The sequence below is a fragment of the Cenococcum geophilum genome (genome assembly GCF_001692895.1).
Source record: "Cenococcum geophilum 1.58 unplaced genomic scaffold K441scaffold_86, whole genome shotgun sequence".
Lineage (NCBI taxonomy): Eukaryota > Fungi > Ascomycota > Dothideomycetes > Gloniales > Gloniaceae > Cenococcum > Cenococcum geophilum.
Genome location: NW_027137644.1, coordinates 113,595 through 129,022, shown reverse-complemented (window position 1 = coordinate 129,022; position 15,428 = coordinate 113,595). Strand labels below are relative to the sequence as shown.

The following is a 15,428-nucleotide window of genomic DNA, read 5'->3' as shown; positions in this document are numbered from 1 at the left end:
CTCATCATATGTAAAATCGAGCCTGTCCACTCGCAGGCCAAGATAGAAAGCCGTGGAATCACTTCAACAACCTTATCGGCAGACCGTGCATCAAACCATCGCACCCTCAATACCCCAGCGAATGATAGTGAGTGGATCGGATCATGCCATCGAGAACATGTTTTCCATTGAACATTTTGGTTGCCACTGTCTGTCATATGGACAACGTTCAAGCCAGGGTGGTGTTGTCGGTTGGTTCGGCCTCAGATGATAATCGAAGAACAATGGACGCCCTGTGGCGAAGGAAGCAAGGGTATTCATGCGCACCTCTCCGATTGCACCGATGCTGCTTGACCCTCGTGCAGTCCAAGCGTTGCAGCCTGGCGAGCTTGATTTCACGTCCAAGGAGACGAGGGTAGCTGTGCTCGACATGGTCCTCTTGCATACATGTCCCAGTCCCAACTCCTGTTCAATCGCATCAGAAGAAGGCCTAGCCTTCCGCTACTGTGAGCTAGGAGAAGAGTCGAGTGGGAAACAGCGATCCTGTTAGTTGTCTGTCCTCTCATGAAGAAAATGGTGACTCATTGAGGAGGGGGCAGAAAAGGTTGGTGACCGACTGCTAGAGTGTGCTTTGATTCGCTGGCGGGCGAGTGATTTGCAGCATTGCAGCCGCCCATTTCCGAGGCGAACAACCTTTTCCCGACGTCCAACATGCACAGTCCACTCGTCACACCGTCACACCACAGGCCTGCTATCCACGTGGACCTTTTTATCCAGTCAACTTAGCGGAGAATCCGAGCATTACAAACTCAAAATCATAGGCATCGAGCTGCACACCGTCAATCTTCTCCAAATCCTACTTCAAAGCAGCCTGCCCCTCATTCCAAAGGCCAAGCCTGAAAACCTCTTCGGTCTTCTGAGCAAATACAGACTAATGCAATTAAGATACAATTCTTACACTAGCCAATGTAAAGCGTCTCAAATCTTACCCCACAATCATTTTCACCCAAACATGCGCCGTGAGATCCGAACACTTGATCCCAGAATATCCGAATGAGCCGCGAACATCCTGGTGCTATGCATCTGCCGAATTGATACCTAGTCAATCAAATCCGCCGATGTTCACATACCAGTCCTTCAGGGCCTCCGCTTTTAAGTGCTGTCATTTGATAGAAAAATCAACTGCCGATTCTTATCCCGCATAAGTGCAGCCGTTATATGCCTTGAGTGCAGGTTTCGTAACGCTTACACGTGCTGGGAAAAGCCTTCCCATGTGCATTTACTGTCACTTGTTAAGGATGGAAATCCTGACTTAGAAAATTGTCCAACGCTGCCCTAGAGAAAGAAAATGTATGACGTAATAGATAATCATCTCCCAAGTATCACATGCTCTAATTTGTTAATCGAAGCTCGTCAGTAAAGTAGTAAAGCCGTAATGATCCTGATCTATTTGTCTGCATTAACAATTACACTTCTTGAGCAGGGAGGCTCCGTCTCTGGCTCTGTATCCTTGGAAAGTCTTTTCGTGCCCCCGCAATGGTAAAAATTGCCCGCACGTAATCGATAAGGCTTAGCCAATAGAATCAATAGGATCTACGCCACAGGAGTCGTAATCCTCAACCCGTGGAGGTTCGAATGCGGGCAGCAGCCAGGGCTTCGGGGGTGGTTGTTTGGCCCTCCGAGTTGGTGGAATATGGTATCAAGTCCGTGGGACAAAGTCTATATCATTAGAAGTATCATTAGAAAGCATGGTTGACAAAAATATATTGATTGAATCTATAAGTGATGAGCGTACTTCTGATTCTGGTGTTCCCGCACGGGCCACCTACCGTGTGGACGCCACCGTTGCGGGGGATCCACGACTTCTCTTCCCGTCTAATTAAATCAAAGAGCTATCCCTTAACTCGCTAACTCTAGTTCTCGGTTATCGATAAGGATTAGCCAATTAGAGGCTCTCGTTTGACTTGATTCTTGGCCACTGTGATAAGAACTGCAGCGACGTGAAGTTATTCAAACCCGTGATTTCTATGTATATATATATTTGTAGGTTAGTCCTTAGAGTTGAGCTTTGCCAGGTGTTCCTCCCAACAGGGCCCTGTCGTGCAGAACGGAATCCTACACACAGAACAGCCCCATCTTGTTCTCGGTGCAGCTTGGCATTGCACCTCAGCGGGTTAAGGGATACTGCCATACTCAATCTCATAACGAAAATACACATATCCCTGCCTTTTACTCAATTCAAACCATTCTTCCTATCACCTAAAGCCGGCACAGCTCAGATTTGGCCAGCACGCTCCGGAGGCGTACATGCCGCATTGACGTATACAATGCATTTCTTGTGACTTCTCTTCGGCCGACGTCTCAAATTGTACCACTATTCATTACAGCATGAAGCCATGCTGCGAGTGCCACGAACGAATGGACATCTTCATGCTCGTCGCAAGCCTAATCACAGCTTTGTAGCGCTCTTGGCACTCATGCCTGTAGCAATCTCGGCTTTGACTGAATCAATAGGACAAAGGTATGGAGCTTGTCTCGCGTCTTCGGTTATGGACGCGGAGCCTTGCATATTACACGCATGGTACACACAGTGATCAATACTGAAACAGTGACCTAGTTCGTGACTTGCGGTACGGCATATGTGACCGAGCCATAGGCCAGAAAGGCTCGCTGCAGAGGGTGAGACATCCGGTGAAGGTGAGCGGTCTGGGCCTGTGTTGCCGCCCGTAAGGAGGTTATCATGGTTTGATCAGCATGAATGTTGTGAAATCTCTCCTACGTTACAAATATTGTTTTTTGTGTTTTCAATTTCTTCTTGGCGAATTGGCTCCGTCACTGCTGCACAACATTTCCGAATGTAACTGTCGTAATACGACGCAGGCCAGGCATGGTTTCACTCTTCTTCTTGTTGGTAGTCGAGACTAAGGACTAGGGTTATATCTAGCCATTGAAACTACTGCCACTCGGCTGACTCCGTAAGCACGACCACAGACGAATTCATCTTCGAGGCTTTCGAAGAGGTCCTGATGCCAAGAAACAGAAGTGCATATGGACCATCTAGTAGAATGCTGATAGCTGCGTCAAGGAGGTCATCCAGGTTCATTTGACCCTTGAAAATCTGGTCGACGGATGGACGAGTACAGATACGTACGATTTCTGTCAAAGTTCGAAGGCCGATGAATGGTGGGATGAAAGGTTTCGTTTTTACTTTCGGGGGTTTACCGGGAGCCTCCCATGCTGTAAATTCCAGTTGTGAAGGTGGAAGTAGCTCTACTGGTAAACCGTGGATGAACACAGCTAGGTAGCCGAGGATGTCCCGAGGGCTCAGTGATGAAAAATATTCGGGAACATCACCACTTTCAGGAACAAGTTGAACATTGTATGTAAACTCTGACGAATTTTTTTACTCAAGGCACTCCAAAACACGACTGTAAGAAACACCGAGTGCATGTTGATATAATTAGCACATGGGACAGGAAATTCGAAGTCCACGGACTCCGTATTAACTAGAGGCCTATCAAATCGAACGTTTAAATCTACCCTAAATATATTTTCTTCTCGACCGAATGGTATTCATTAAGAATGCTTATGACACTCGGTTGTAAGGGAAATATTGTAGCTTGAATGGCCGTTATAAATGCTCCCTTTATCTCAACAAATACGAGCAGAGCATAAAACCAAAAGAACAAACAACACGGCATACTGCTGTAGCTATTATCTCACCTGATTGATTCGCTAGACCCCAACGGACGCAAGATGACGCTACATGGGAAACATCATCGGCACTCTTTATGACAGATGACAGTGTGGAAGACTTGAAACTTTTCGCGGGCCCTTTTCTGAGTCGAGACGAGATGATGTGTTGACAAAGTTTATTTTACGTATCCGTTGTGAAAACGTCGGATCTCAGCACCAGTTCAGCTATACGTTGGCTTTGTTTCCCACCTCCTTCCTCCTGATGCTTTCTTCCTCCAAGAATGCTTCCTGCTCCTTTCTAGATTTCTTCACATCCACAAAGAACAGCAAAAATATAAAGCTAACTAAGCTAAGACTAAATAAGAAATAAAACGGAGTCGAGTTATTTCCAGTATCGTCAATAATAGCACTACTAACCAGAGGACCGATGAACGCGCTCGTCTTCCCAATGATGCTGAAAAGACTGAAGAATAAAAACTCTTTGCCTCTGGGCGTTACTTCTGAGATCATCGTTTGGGAATAGCTGTACCACGGACACACAAAAAGCCCATAAAAGGCTTGGTAGGCCCAGACTTCCCAGACGTGATGGAAGCCGAAGCGTTGACTCCAAATACCGATCATGCCCCAGCCATCAAGAAGGATGATGCCAACGGCGACCACATTGAACATCGTTTTTGTGGGCAGGCCGTATCGGCGCTGGACGGACCAAAAAGAATATATTCCAACCGCCTGAGCGGTGATGCCAACGATAAGGAGGTAGGTTAATTCAAGGCTATTGTAGGTGACTATACTATTTTGGAGAGTTCCGATAACGGTGACGGTCGTATTGAGAGAATCACCGAGGAGAAAATAGCCTGGGAAGTAATTAGTGTCAATCAAAAGTCTCTTAACATCATAGGAAAGTATTTACCGATTAGGTAAAACAAGCTTTGCTTCAGCTTCCAAACTTGTGTGATAGCGACCCAAAGCTGTTTACATCCAGCCAGCACAATATTCGTCCCCGGATCTTGTCCCGGCCTTCTTTTCTCCATTATGAACCACGGGAGACTCAGGAGAATCCATACGCCAGTTGCGAATGCTATCAGCGCGCTGAGGCCCCAATTGTTATTTGCTGTGCTCGCATTTACGTTCAAACCAAACATAATTCCTACAATCACAGCCAAGATGACAATCTCACCGAGCGATTGAATATAAAATGCGGTGTTGGACAGCTCATTCCTCTTCATGCTGTCTGCGAAATCGTATTCTTCCCTTGTAATCATGCCTTCTGCGTACTGCTCAGCCTTCTCCCTTAATGCTGGGGTATTTCTTGCTAGCCCCGGGAAGGCTGCGGTCCAAAACGTAAGTGTGGTCTGATATGCAATCAGTCCGACTATATATAATCCCAATCCGATTCGCCATTTCTCCTCTGTATGTACACCCAGCCACCCGAAGCCGATGGCATACGCGATTATGGACAGAACGATGAGGATATTCGGGCGCCAGGAGCCAAAATCAGCAAAGGAACCGATGACGAGAAATACAGCTATTTGGATAGCAAATGATATTCCGTTAGAAAGTAAGACAATGCTATCGATTTTTCTATTGCGGCCGGCGAAGTAGAGGGTCTCGCTGTCGCCAGCGGCTTGGTAGAGAAGGTTTTGGAAGGCGGTTGGAGCGAAGTTGAAGAGAGTTAAGCCATTGTTCCCAATGTAGTAGCTGGTTGTGCGTTAGCAAAATAATCTAGTGTTACTCCAAGGCCAGTCATTGTTTGTGGAATTGAAAGGGTACAGTAGAGAATTTCAATGGAACTTGCTCACGCGTAATATGCCCAAATCTCCCACTTGGTTGCTTCGAATTTCTCATCAAACTGGTCCGGAGCGACAGGCCTATCGGTCTCTGCACCTGTACTGCCATCAATAGCACCTTTCGTCGGATCTTCTGCCGTCGCAGTGAATGGCGCAAGACCAGGGTCGTTTGATGCCATTGAAAACTGTCGTGAGCCCTACCCTCACAATTAGAACAGAAATAAGAGAGTGGAATGTGAACTTCACCTGGGATATATAATTGTGAATGCGATCTACATGACGGCATGGCTGGCAGGCAATTTCAGGGAACACTTGCCTCTTTCTTTTGCCCCTCCGCTGCCATCTGCGAGGGTCTGATAGCAGAGTGGTAGCGGATTCGGCAGGGACCGAGGTATCCTGGACTCGGGGATAACGTTACTATGTCAGGTAAGGGTGGGGAAGACGACTTCGCTAAGGAGACGATTATTCCGTCGCCATTATTCGAGACAAGACAGTTGAGCAAAAGTGATGCATGAATGCCTGCTGCTTGTAGCTCGAGCGCCTAGGTTTATTGCTAAATATTGATGAGGACTCAGTGGTGCGTTCAAACTGCGGTCGAGCACTAAATACTTCAGAATAGTGTCTAGTCGCTATCAGGGACTGGAAGTCTTCATGGAGATTGATGACTAAAAAAAAGCAATGTCTTGCAATCATGCTCATACCACGTTAACTACATTGAATATTGGATTCCTTTGATCACCAGTTCCGCGCATTTCAGCATTCACAACAGCAAATATCCTTATTCAACCCTCAGAACGCCCTCGAGCCCCAGTAAATTAGAGATGAATGCATGTTTTCTACATAGCCAGTTCCCCAAGTTAAACGTACGGTGGAGTGTAGAAAGCCATCCAAGGCCCTTAAGACACTAACGGTCAATCGAAATACTTAAATACAAGTAGATCAATTTCGATCTACTTCGTACAATTACTTTTTGCTGGCGGTCTCGAAACAGGTGCCCTCATGAACATGATAGGAATCACTGCTTACTATCCCGCCGAGAACGCCACGGTGCCCACCCGAACTGAGTGTAATAAAATTGCAGACGCCAGACAGCAAATTGACGCAGTTCATGAGTTGGTGGTTGATGGCGTATACTGCGTCGATGGGAGTAACGACACATCAAATGTCCTTCCAATGCACAACCTTCACAGGCAGCAAAAATGTAAATACAACAGATACACAGATTCAAGTCGATGCATGATTGGAGTATAATAATCCTGACTATTACAAATCCGAGCTCTGCCTCAAACCACTTCTCTGGAGTTCCTTAGCAGAGTCATCTTAGTGACAGTGAGGAAGGATAAGGGTACATCAAACGCCAAGTAGCAAAGATAGGAAGAGTTGATCAAGAATCACAATTGTACGAAAAGGCTCCGACCGAAGCAGGTCAAGCCCGACAAAAACTCATTCCGTCCATTCCCCCACACGCAATTCGCAACCAGCTCATGTCCCATTCATGTCAGACGGTTCTTTAGTAAATCTTTGTATCAATGAGAATTACCGATAATCGCACAAGTCCCCGAGCACGCAGCTACAATTGCACTGTTTTCTATCTCACTTTAGCTAAGGGATCTACTCCATCATCCATCCCGAGCTTACTCGGGTCATTTCGTCTCATAATTCCCTCGACAGGCCCTAGCAGGCGCTGGAAACCGTCCTTACCCAGGGTAGCAACCTTAACTTCCTTAGTGCTAATAACGGAGGCAGCGCGTGGAGCATCATTAAGGAGAGCAAGTTCACCAAAATAGTCGCCCTTCTTATATCGGTTGACGGCCTTGTCAACACCTCGTTTGTATACTTCAGCTTCTCCGCTTTCGAGGATGAAAAAAGATTCTCCCACGTCGCCTTCCTTAATGATTGTTGTACCGGCGGGGAATTTGCGTGTCTCAAGCGCGTCGGCGATTTTAGAGCGTTCGTAGGGTGTCAATGAGGAGAGAAGTGGTACTTCTTCGAGAAAACCTTCGTACATCCGGCGCCTTTGAAAGGCGCTGTCCATCAGGATGCGGCGGAAAGTCACGCGATCGAGCGCCCAGAGGGTTGACGGCTCAGTGGAAGTGACGGTCGCTGCTCTAGGCGCGTTGTACATGAGAGCTAGCTCGCCAAAAGAGCCACCGGGACCAACAGATCCAACCTTGCTGCCAAGGCCATCAGGTCCAGCTTCCAGCTTGCCAGATTTATTGACAAAAATGTCAAATGCTCCACTCTCGACTACGTAGAAGTAATCTCCGACGTCACCTTGTTGGATGACCTTAATGCCCTTTGTGGGTATAGGCTTCTCTTGCAACGCGCCTAAAACCTGAGCTGATTGTTCGTCGTCGAGATGAGAGAAGAGGAAGTTGCCGGAGACGGCCGCTCGCAGGCGTGCCTGCTGTTCAGATGTTTTCTGGTGATATGGAGGTGTCCAATTATCGTGGAGGGAGGAGGTTGGGTTGAGGGATTCCGCAGATACTGAGGTCCGCCTATTCATATTGTAATTACTTGGAAAGCTCTGAGAGTCCATAGCCGATGGTGGTTGAGACTTGAGGCCTTGAGAGCGATTTGTTGAAGCTTGAAAACCACTAAAGTTGCCAAAGGAGCTCTCGCCGTTTTTGCTGGTTTGGCTGCTGTCCACGTTTGCTCTTGGGAATGATGACGCGGTTGGGGAGGCAATGGTGTCGTTTTCTTCTTCCTCCTCCAAACGGTGCATTCCACTAGTTATAATCCCGCTGCTTGGAGAAGTGCCAAAGGGGTTGTTTCCGGGAAACGTGCTTTCGGCCATGCCACCGCCTTTCTGTGAGGAATGCTGCTGAGAGAGCAGGAATTCAGCGCGCTGGGATTCAAGGCGACGGAGAAAGAAGTTTGCGCAGAACTGGAGGACGTCGGAGGGCTGTGCTTTCAGTATTTCGCGATTGAGGGCAGAGATCTCATTGGAGTAGTCGGGTGGGAGCGACATTGAGATGATGAGTTGAGGGAGGGGTCGAGTTGCGTTGTGGGCCCGCAACTCCTTTGATGTTGGTTCGCGAGAAGGCCAAAGGCGCAGGGATGATGCGGCCGTGTAACTTGGGCCCGAAGCGAGCAGGGAAAGGAAGCAAGCCCAGGGCACAATAATATCAGGGCGAAGAGATAGGAGTATGCAGAGTGCCGGGTTAAGTTGTTCTGGTTGTAGCGAAGACAGCCTGGGTGTAATTGAATTGTCGTGTGGGCAACTTGGTGAGGGCGAGGGCAGGTACGCAGGTTATTACGATGGTCGCTTCCACGGATGCGGGGCTTTTCTAGAACAAATCTAGAAAGAAGGAAGGCAAAAGGAAGCACAGGAGAAGGCGCAACACAGGTCCGTCAGCTGCGTGCGGGGAGGATAGGGCAGGCAGGGCCAAGCAGAACAATATATACTAAGAGGAGAGACCGGCCAGCGCGTGTAGATAGCAACCCTTCTTGCAGTGAGACGCGATGCCTGAGACCTGTGCATCAGATACTGGAGCACAGTAAACTGCGTCACTGCCGGTCCCTGGACTTCGATTTTTAGCTCGCGCGCAGTCACGGACATCTAGCTGTTCAAAGCTCTGCACACCATGTGTCGCTCGGTATCAAAGCACAGAGGACCAAAGTGGGCTCAAGCAACAGACTCATATAATGTATTCGCTGTACGCTCTAGGGTTTGATTCTTTGCTCGGCCAGTGTGCTGCAGCAAGGCTGCCAGTATTTGTGAGATTCGCTGAAAAGATTTCGTAGTTACGTAGTTTACTGAGATCGTCTGCCCCCTGTGCTGGTGAACAACAACGGCTTGCCACCAACATCAAGTAAGGCAAGCTTTCCGAACAGGCCCAGCAATAGCAACGATCTACAGTTTCAAAATCCGAAGACGCTAATTGGTGCATGATGGTTAACGGCTCGAGAGATATCTCTAATGCTTGAGAAGAGCATGCAAAGGTTGAAACACACGCGGGACAGCGGGAACACGTACATACTGCTCCCTATGGGGGGGGTTGCACCTGAGCTGGAAGCGGAGAGCTTGGAAACGGAGTAACGAGTCGATTTGCAGTCTGATAAGAATATGCGCAGACCATTTCCGAGTGCTAAGACACAAATAGCGACGGAGTGGTTCATGGATGCCCTTAGGGTAACGGAAGGGTTAGTGGAAGGGTTCGCCGCAGTGTGCTTTAAGTTCTTGTCCATCAGCCAAGTACCCAGGTGTCGTTGTGGCCGGGAGCAGTCACGCGCGGGGAGGAAATACACATGACGCAACAAACACACGTTTTTCGGTCATGGCAAAGAAACATGAACTGCATCACTTTCCAGCTTTCCCGCGAAGCATTGCCCATCAAAAGCCAGCCAATTCACTGCAACATCGCGCTTGGGGGCAGGTTGGATACGTTTGTACCCTCCCCTCCTTTGCTACTCTTCGCCTCCGCTCGCTGCCAAGCAGCTCCAAGTCAGAATCTCGGCTGTTCCATCAGTTTCGCTCTAGCTCAGGAGCAGCCTCGTTCATTCTCCTCGCCATCTAATTCGCCTTGCAGTTCTCCGCGGTCGGCGGGCAAGTGAAGACGTGCAGCGCTCGTGCGTCTTCTTCGGACACCAGCATCATCCTGCATCCTCCCATTGCACCTTAATTCACCTTATCGGCAATATTCATCTATCGCTGACGAGAAGCCGCATTGCTTCAACAGAACCTGGGACTGCCTTCTTATCGCCCCTTCGTATTCCCAACAACCTCCAAACATCACTCCGAGCTGCACGTCTCCAACTTCAGCTCTGCCTGTTTCTTCGTCCTTCCTTTAGCCTGTCTCGCTCCACCCCGCGGATATCCTGATCAATCGCCACCGCTATGGGGAGCTATACATTTAGGTGGTACGTGTGCTTTTTCATTTCGGATCGCTACCTTCTGCGCTGACAGTTCTGGAATAGGGAAGACAAGGAAGACAAGGTTAACGAAGTCTTCGTAACTGGCACCTTTGACGATTGGTCCAAGAGTGTCAAGCTGGAGAAAGAAGACGGTGTTTTTACGAAGACTGTGGATTTACCCAAAGCCAAGGTGCAATACAAGGTACGTACTTCTCACTCAACTGACGCGGCGTGTCTGGTTGAGCTCCTTGTGAGCCCTATCGGCCTACCGACTTTGTTTCGTCCGGCTTGCCATCTGGCGCATCTCAGAGTCTCTCCTTTCGCACTTAGAGGCTGACACTGTCCTGTAGTTTGTCGTAGACGGCGATTGGGTTACCAACGACACAGAACCTAAAGAAGACGATGGCCACCACAATTATAACAACATTCTCCGCCCTGAAGATATCAAAGAAGCGCCTGTGCACACATTTTCCTCCGTGACTCCGGAATCTACCACTGCCACGATGGCTGGAGCTGTACCAAAGTCACAATCTAATGACTATCTTCCTGGTGCTTTCCCCGAGACGCCAGCCACCGAACCTCAAACTCTATCAATCAACCCCCTTCCTGCAACCGACGGCCCCGGCAACCCCATTCACCTAGCCCCGGGGGAAAAGGTCCCCGACCCCAGCACGTTTACAAACAACACCATAGTGTCAACAGTCAAAGACGATCCATCTCTTGGAGAGGAACAAAAGCTATTTAGCGTTACTCCCATACCTGCAACAGGCGGCGCTGGAAATCCTATCCATCTGGCCCCCGGCGAGCCAGTTCCAGACCCAAGCACCATAACATCTAACACTATCTCCAGCACCGTTAGGACAGATGCCAATTCGTACGAAAAGCCTGACTCCATCCCTCCACAATTTGATCCTGTAGTTACGTCAGAAGCTAAGCGGGAAGCCAACGGTGGCATGTTTGGCCTGCCTCCGATCTCTGAGAATATGATACCAGAGTCAAGCCTGCCTATTGGATCTAGCGGAGATATAGGGAATGACCCAGGCGAAACAATCCAGTCCGCGGCCCCTATCAGCTCCACTGCGGCTCTCGCCGCCCAAGTTCCAAAGGAACCACGGGGCGTGCCGGAGATTGTCACTGAGAGCCAAAAAGAGGTAAACTTCGAACCGGAAGCTGCGGCTTCTTCAGAAGCTGTGCAAGAAAAGAAGGAAGTCGAGCAGGAACTGCTGAAGGAGGTACCAGAGCAACCCGCTGCTGCTGAGAGTTCTTCCAGCACTAGTAAGCTAGCAGAAACTGGGACAGGTGGTGCTACCGTTACAGGCGCGACCTTCGCCGCCGCAACATACGCTGCTAAGGAGAAGGCGGCCGAACTCACGAGTCTAAAGAGTCCTGCTCTAAGTGGTCCCGTCGTCCCCGAGGTCGTGACAGAGAGCCAGAAAGAAGCGAACGCAAGCCCTGAAGCATCCGCAAACCCTGAGGCCGTTAGTGAGAAGGCAGCTGTGGAGTCTGAGCTCCTCAAGGAAGTTAAGACGACGAACGAAGCCAGCAAACCTGCTCCAACCATCACTGCTGAAACTAGCGAAACCGCTCCCACACTCTCCCTTAATGCTAGCCCGCTTAAATCATCCAGTGAACCAGAGGCACTCAATGCACCAGCCGAAAAAGCCGTAGCTCCAGTAGCGGTTGATCCACGCGACATCTCACCGATGTCTAAGCTGCCTACGACGATAGAACAGACGCCGCCGACGGTCACGACGGGGGTTGAACCTAGCGCTACCGAAGTCAAGAGCACGCCTGCTCCAGAAACGCCAAAGAAAGAACATGAGAGACCTGCTAGTCAAGCGATCAAGGGTACACCAGATAGTGTTGGCAGCGGTGCGAGTCAAGACACAAACGGCAAAAAGAAAAGATTTTCCTTCTTTGGCAAGTTAAAGGGGAAGTTTCATCACTCATAAGCTTTGAACTACAACCATGGCGTCTGAGTTGAACAATCGAAACAGCCATCTAGGCTTTGTGTAGTCTGACAAGCATTGAGACCGGACGGGTAGCATGTGTTAATGCTTCAGTTCAATTGGATAGAGCACTAGTGAGCGGAGGAATTGACTACCTATCAATAATAGCACGTCAGGATTATGGTTGATGTTGCATCCTCTATAATTTCCTCTACGTTTCTTAGTTATCATTTCCTTCTCATCTGATCTTGATACGTCTCCACTGTTTGAATTGGGTTCCTATGAATGATAGCGTTTGGTGCACTGGACTGTCTTGCGATTGCTTTTTTGTTCATATACCTTATGTGTCTGCAGATTGTTCTTTGTCAGCGATGGACAGATACGCAATACGACTGGTGGGGTTAGGTGGGCGGAGGAACTGCAAGATACGTAGATTAGTTAATTTGATGTCACGAACTGTGCGCCTGGAACAAACACACTCGCGGCAGGGGCTTAACCGAGCTCGTGATTTTCGCGATTGCTTACTGTATCCAGGCCAACGAGCACCATTCTTGTGGTCTTCAACGTCATGTCCGCACAAACGGCTTTTATCTCAGGACCTCTAGATTCCTCAACCGAGTACTTTGAGACACATTATGTGCCTCGCATGCTTGCCACCATCGCAGCCGGTGACAACTTTGTCATTGGCCCTGTCCGCGGCGTCGACACCCAGGCTCTCCACTTCTTACTTTCCTCGCCGCAAAACGTGTCTCCGTCTCGCATCACCATTTTCATGACGCACACAGAGTACGCTACTAAATCATGGCGGGAGCAGTACGAGGTACTAGGTGTGGGAATACGAGAGGCGGGGGTCACGACGAGAGACCGCGATGCGGCTATGACTATGAATAGTTCCTACGATATTTTACGCTATCGGACCGAGGAGGAATGTAAGATGCTTTATGGGGACCTGTGGTGGCCACGAGTCTCCAATACGGAGATGAATGAGAGGAGGAGGATGGCATTAAAGGGGGGAGAAGCGCCGAAGGGCTATTTGAAGCTAGAAACAAACAAGCCGCCAAATCTGAGCTTTCGTGAGAAACTTTCAAATCTATTTAGTGAGCGAAAGTCATAGCACCGCAATGCATAGAAGACATTCCAATTTTAAGGTATTCATAAGACCATTCCATATTATAAGTATCCTCCCAATGCATTGATCTTCCAATAGTTTTTTGGCGATAGAAGCTACTCTATGTTCTCGTATACTTTGCGAAATAGGAAGTAAATAAATTCGACACCTTCGCCAAGTAAGCAATGCAGCCCTAAAGAGTCAGAAAGTCGAAGTCAGAAAGCCGAAAGCACTATCAGCTCTCTTGTATATGCTAAAACTTCAGCGTAGGGTTCAGCTTCAGTTTGTACTGCATTAGTAACGCAGAAATCAGTTTGTGTCGCCGCTTGGACATAATGGAATTATGGCAAGGCTCCGCATTGCTTCAGTAAAGACATTGCAACCAACACAGTAAAGGCTCTGCTGTAAATCCTTTTTAAAAGCTAATCTTCTGCGCATAGCTCGTGCCACCGCTTTCGTACGTAGCTAGAAAAGTGCTCTCCGTCAAACCCGTCACCCCTGCCCACAGGCTCGGCACGCCATGAATTGTTGTCTTGCTTCCCCACGTCGACCCACCATCTGAACTCACAACCACCTTCATAGATCCCGTTGGCCATGTACCGCCATCCTCATCGGTTCCGAAACTTGTCACGAGTTTATTTCCTACAAGTACTATGCCCGGAGCACCAGCGTTCTTACCAGTTCCAGGAGAGTACACAAGGCTGCGGGAACCCCAGGTAGCACCGTCATCGGTTGATTTGACAGAATGAATAGTGAATAGGCCAGTGCTAGGGTCAAGTGACTCAAAGACGGCAATGAGCGTGCTGCTGCTGGTGGCGGTGCGTGCTACACCTAGCATACCATCTCTAGCTGTTACGTCTAACCCAGAAATTGTCTGTGCGGATGACCAATTTAAGCCGCCATCTGTGGATCGACGGAGGAGGCTGTCCTGGTCGTTCGCAGCGTTTTCGCGGCTGTAATATAATTGAAGCGAACCATCGAGTCCGTCCATAAGGAAGGGCTCCCAGTCCCCATTCACGGGGTTGCTGTCGCTTGCCGGTGTGCTCAAGTAGGTCCATGTCGCGCCTTTGTCATCCGAATAGTAAATAGTAATGCGGTAGAACGTGTATGCACCGTTCAGCCTGTCATGATTACGGAAGGTGCAGAGAATGCGACCTGAGGATAGCTGGTGCACGAAAGGGTTGTCGATGTCGGTTGTTGCGGTGGGACCCTGGGTGACGGTGCCTAAAGCAGTCCAGGTGGCACCAGAGTCTGTGGATTTGACTGTTGTAAGAATGCTGTTGCCACCGCTGAAAGCAGTGTAGACACCTAAGAGGGATTCATCGGAGAGAACAGTAGCGCGGGGGTAGGTGCCCACGCCCATATCGGCAGCGGCGCCGGAAGGAGAGGGAGCTTGCGCATCAATAAGGACGGTAAGGATGGTGAAGAGGGGAGTAAGAGAGAGCAGGAAGCGGAGGCCAAGCATTTTTAAGTAGAATTGAAAAGATCAGCATGAAAATGTTGGAAAAGACAAATCAGATGCAAAAGAAGACCATGGTCAGTCTCATGTACCACAACACCCCTCGGAGGAATTGAAACAAGAATATGTATTCCAAAACATGGACCTTCGATAACTCAGAATTACCAGGTCAGGGTAAGACTTATAGAGAAGGATTATAGCCCCCTGCAAGCGGGGGGCTGAGCATGCGGCAAAACCACATTTCTATTCTTGAAGTACCGCTCACGAGAGGCTCCGCACCGCCGATGAAACACGGCCTTGTCCACTATTGTCAAAAGTCCCGTCAGATTTCCCGTCGTATTCCCTACACGTATGATCGAAAATTGTTCGGGCATCACAGATCGTCAGGCTTTATCTAAGCCAATGTAATGACCGAGGAAAGTCGTAGTGGGGAGGTCCAAGGAAAGGCATGAATCTTGGCAATTCTACGGTTGGAAGCGGGAAAGCCAGTTCGCGGGCTTGGCGACGACGTAACGTCATGCCAGGAACAGCATGCCGCTCACCATCAACACCTGCAATCGAAGTTCCCTTGACCCTCTTGTGCTTTACCAATA

At 49.0% G+C, this 15,428-nt stretch overlaps 5 protein-coding genes across 5 annotated transcripts; 2 read left to right on the top strand and 3 right to left on the bottom strand.

The window, feature by feature from the left end:
* Positions 1–3,495: 3,495 nt before the first annotated feature.
* On the bottom strand, positions 3,496–6,025 carry K441DRAFT_670819 (MFS general substrate transporter). The gene is made up of 4 exons (XM_067650332.1): positions 5,709–6,025; positions 5,475–5,659; positions 4,586–5,373; positions 3,496–4,529 (listed from the first exon to the last, which is right to left on the bottom strand). Exons 2-4 carry the CDS (start codon positions 5,639–5,641, stop codon positions 3,901–3,903), a joined length of 1,584 nt encoding a protein of 527 aa, XP_067496912.1. The 5' UTR covers positions 5,642–5,659; positions 5,709–6,025; the 3' UTR covers positions 3,496–3,900.
* A 387-nt stretch (positions 6,026–6,412) lies between these two features.
* On the bottom strand, positions 6,413–8,884 carry K441DRAFT_709405 (camp-dependent protein kinase regulatory subunit; the record flags this gene model as incomplete). Its single annotated transcript, XM_067653849.1, has 2 exons — positions 7,101–8,884; positions 6,413–6,480 (listed from the first exon to the last, which is right to left on the bottom strand). Exons 1-2 carry the CDS (start codon positions 8,431–8,433, stop codon positions 6,413–6,415), a joined length of 1,401 nt encoding a protein of 466 aa, XP_067496911.1. The 5' UTR covers positions 8,434–8,884.
* A 1,418-nt stretch (positions 8,885–10,302) lies between these two features.
* On the top strand, positions 10,303–12,271 carry K441DRAFT_682642 (carbohydrate-binding module family 48 protein; the record flags this gene model as incomplete). The annotated part of the gene is made up of 3 exons (XM_067651601.1): positions 10,303–10,325; positions 10,383–10,521; positions 10,670–12,271. The coding sequence occupies 3 exons, from the start codon at positions 10,303–10,305 to the stop codon at positions 12,269–12,271; spliced, it is 1,764 nt and encodes a 587-aa protein (XP_067496910.1).
* A 574-nt stretch (positions 12,272–12,845) lies between these two features.
* K441DRAFT_412590 (uncharacterized protein) lies at positions 12,846–13,274 on the top strand (the record flags this gene model as incomplete). Its single annotated transcript, XM_067641518.1, has 1 exon — positions 12,846–13,274. A coding segment is annotated over one exon (429 nt), but the record flags the coding sequence as incomplete, so codon positions are not given.
* Positions 13,275–13,429: 155 nt separating this feature from the next.
* K441DRAFT_670815 (glycoside hydrolase family 93 protein) lies at positions 13,430–15,269 on the bottom strand. Its single transcript, XM_067650331.1, has one exon. The coding sequence runs from the start codon at positions 14,839–14,841 to the stop codon at positions 13,792–13,794; it is 1,050 nt and encodes a 349-aa protein (XP_067496908.1). The 5' UTR covers positions 14,842–15,269; the 3' UTR covers positions 13,430–13,791.
* Positions 15,270–15,428: the final 159 nt, after the last annotated feature.

Bases quoted from the DNA above. Each gene is read 5' to 3' on its own strand.
- K441DRAFT_670819 (XM_067650332.1), bottom strand. From the start codon at position 5,641: ATGGCATCAAACGACCCTGGTCTTGCGCCATTCACTGCGACGGCAGAA. The intron at 5,374-5,474 runs GTGAGCAAGTTC...ACGCACAACCAG, and splicing joins GAGATTTGGGCATATTACGC to CTACTACATTGGGAACAATG. The intron at 4,530-4,585 runs GTAAATACTTTC...ATTACTTCCCAG, and splicing joins AAGCTTGTTTTACCTAATCG to GCTATTTTCTCCTCGGTGAT.
- K441DRAFT_670815 (XM_067650331.1), bottom strand. From the start codon at position 14,841: ATGCTTGGCCTCCGCTTCCTGCTCTCTCTTACTCCCCTCTTCACCATC.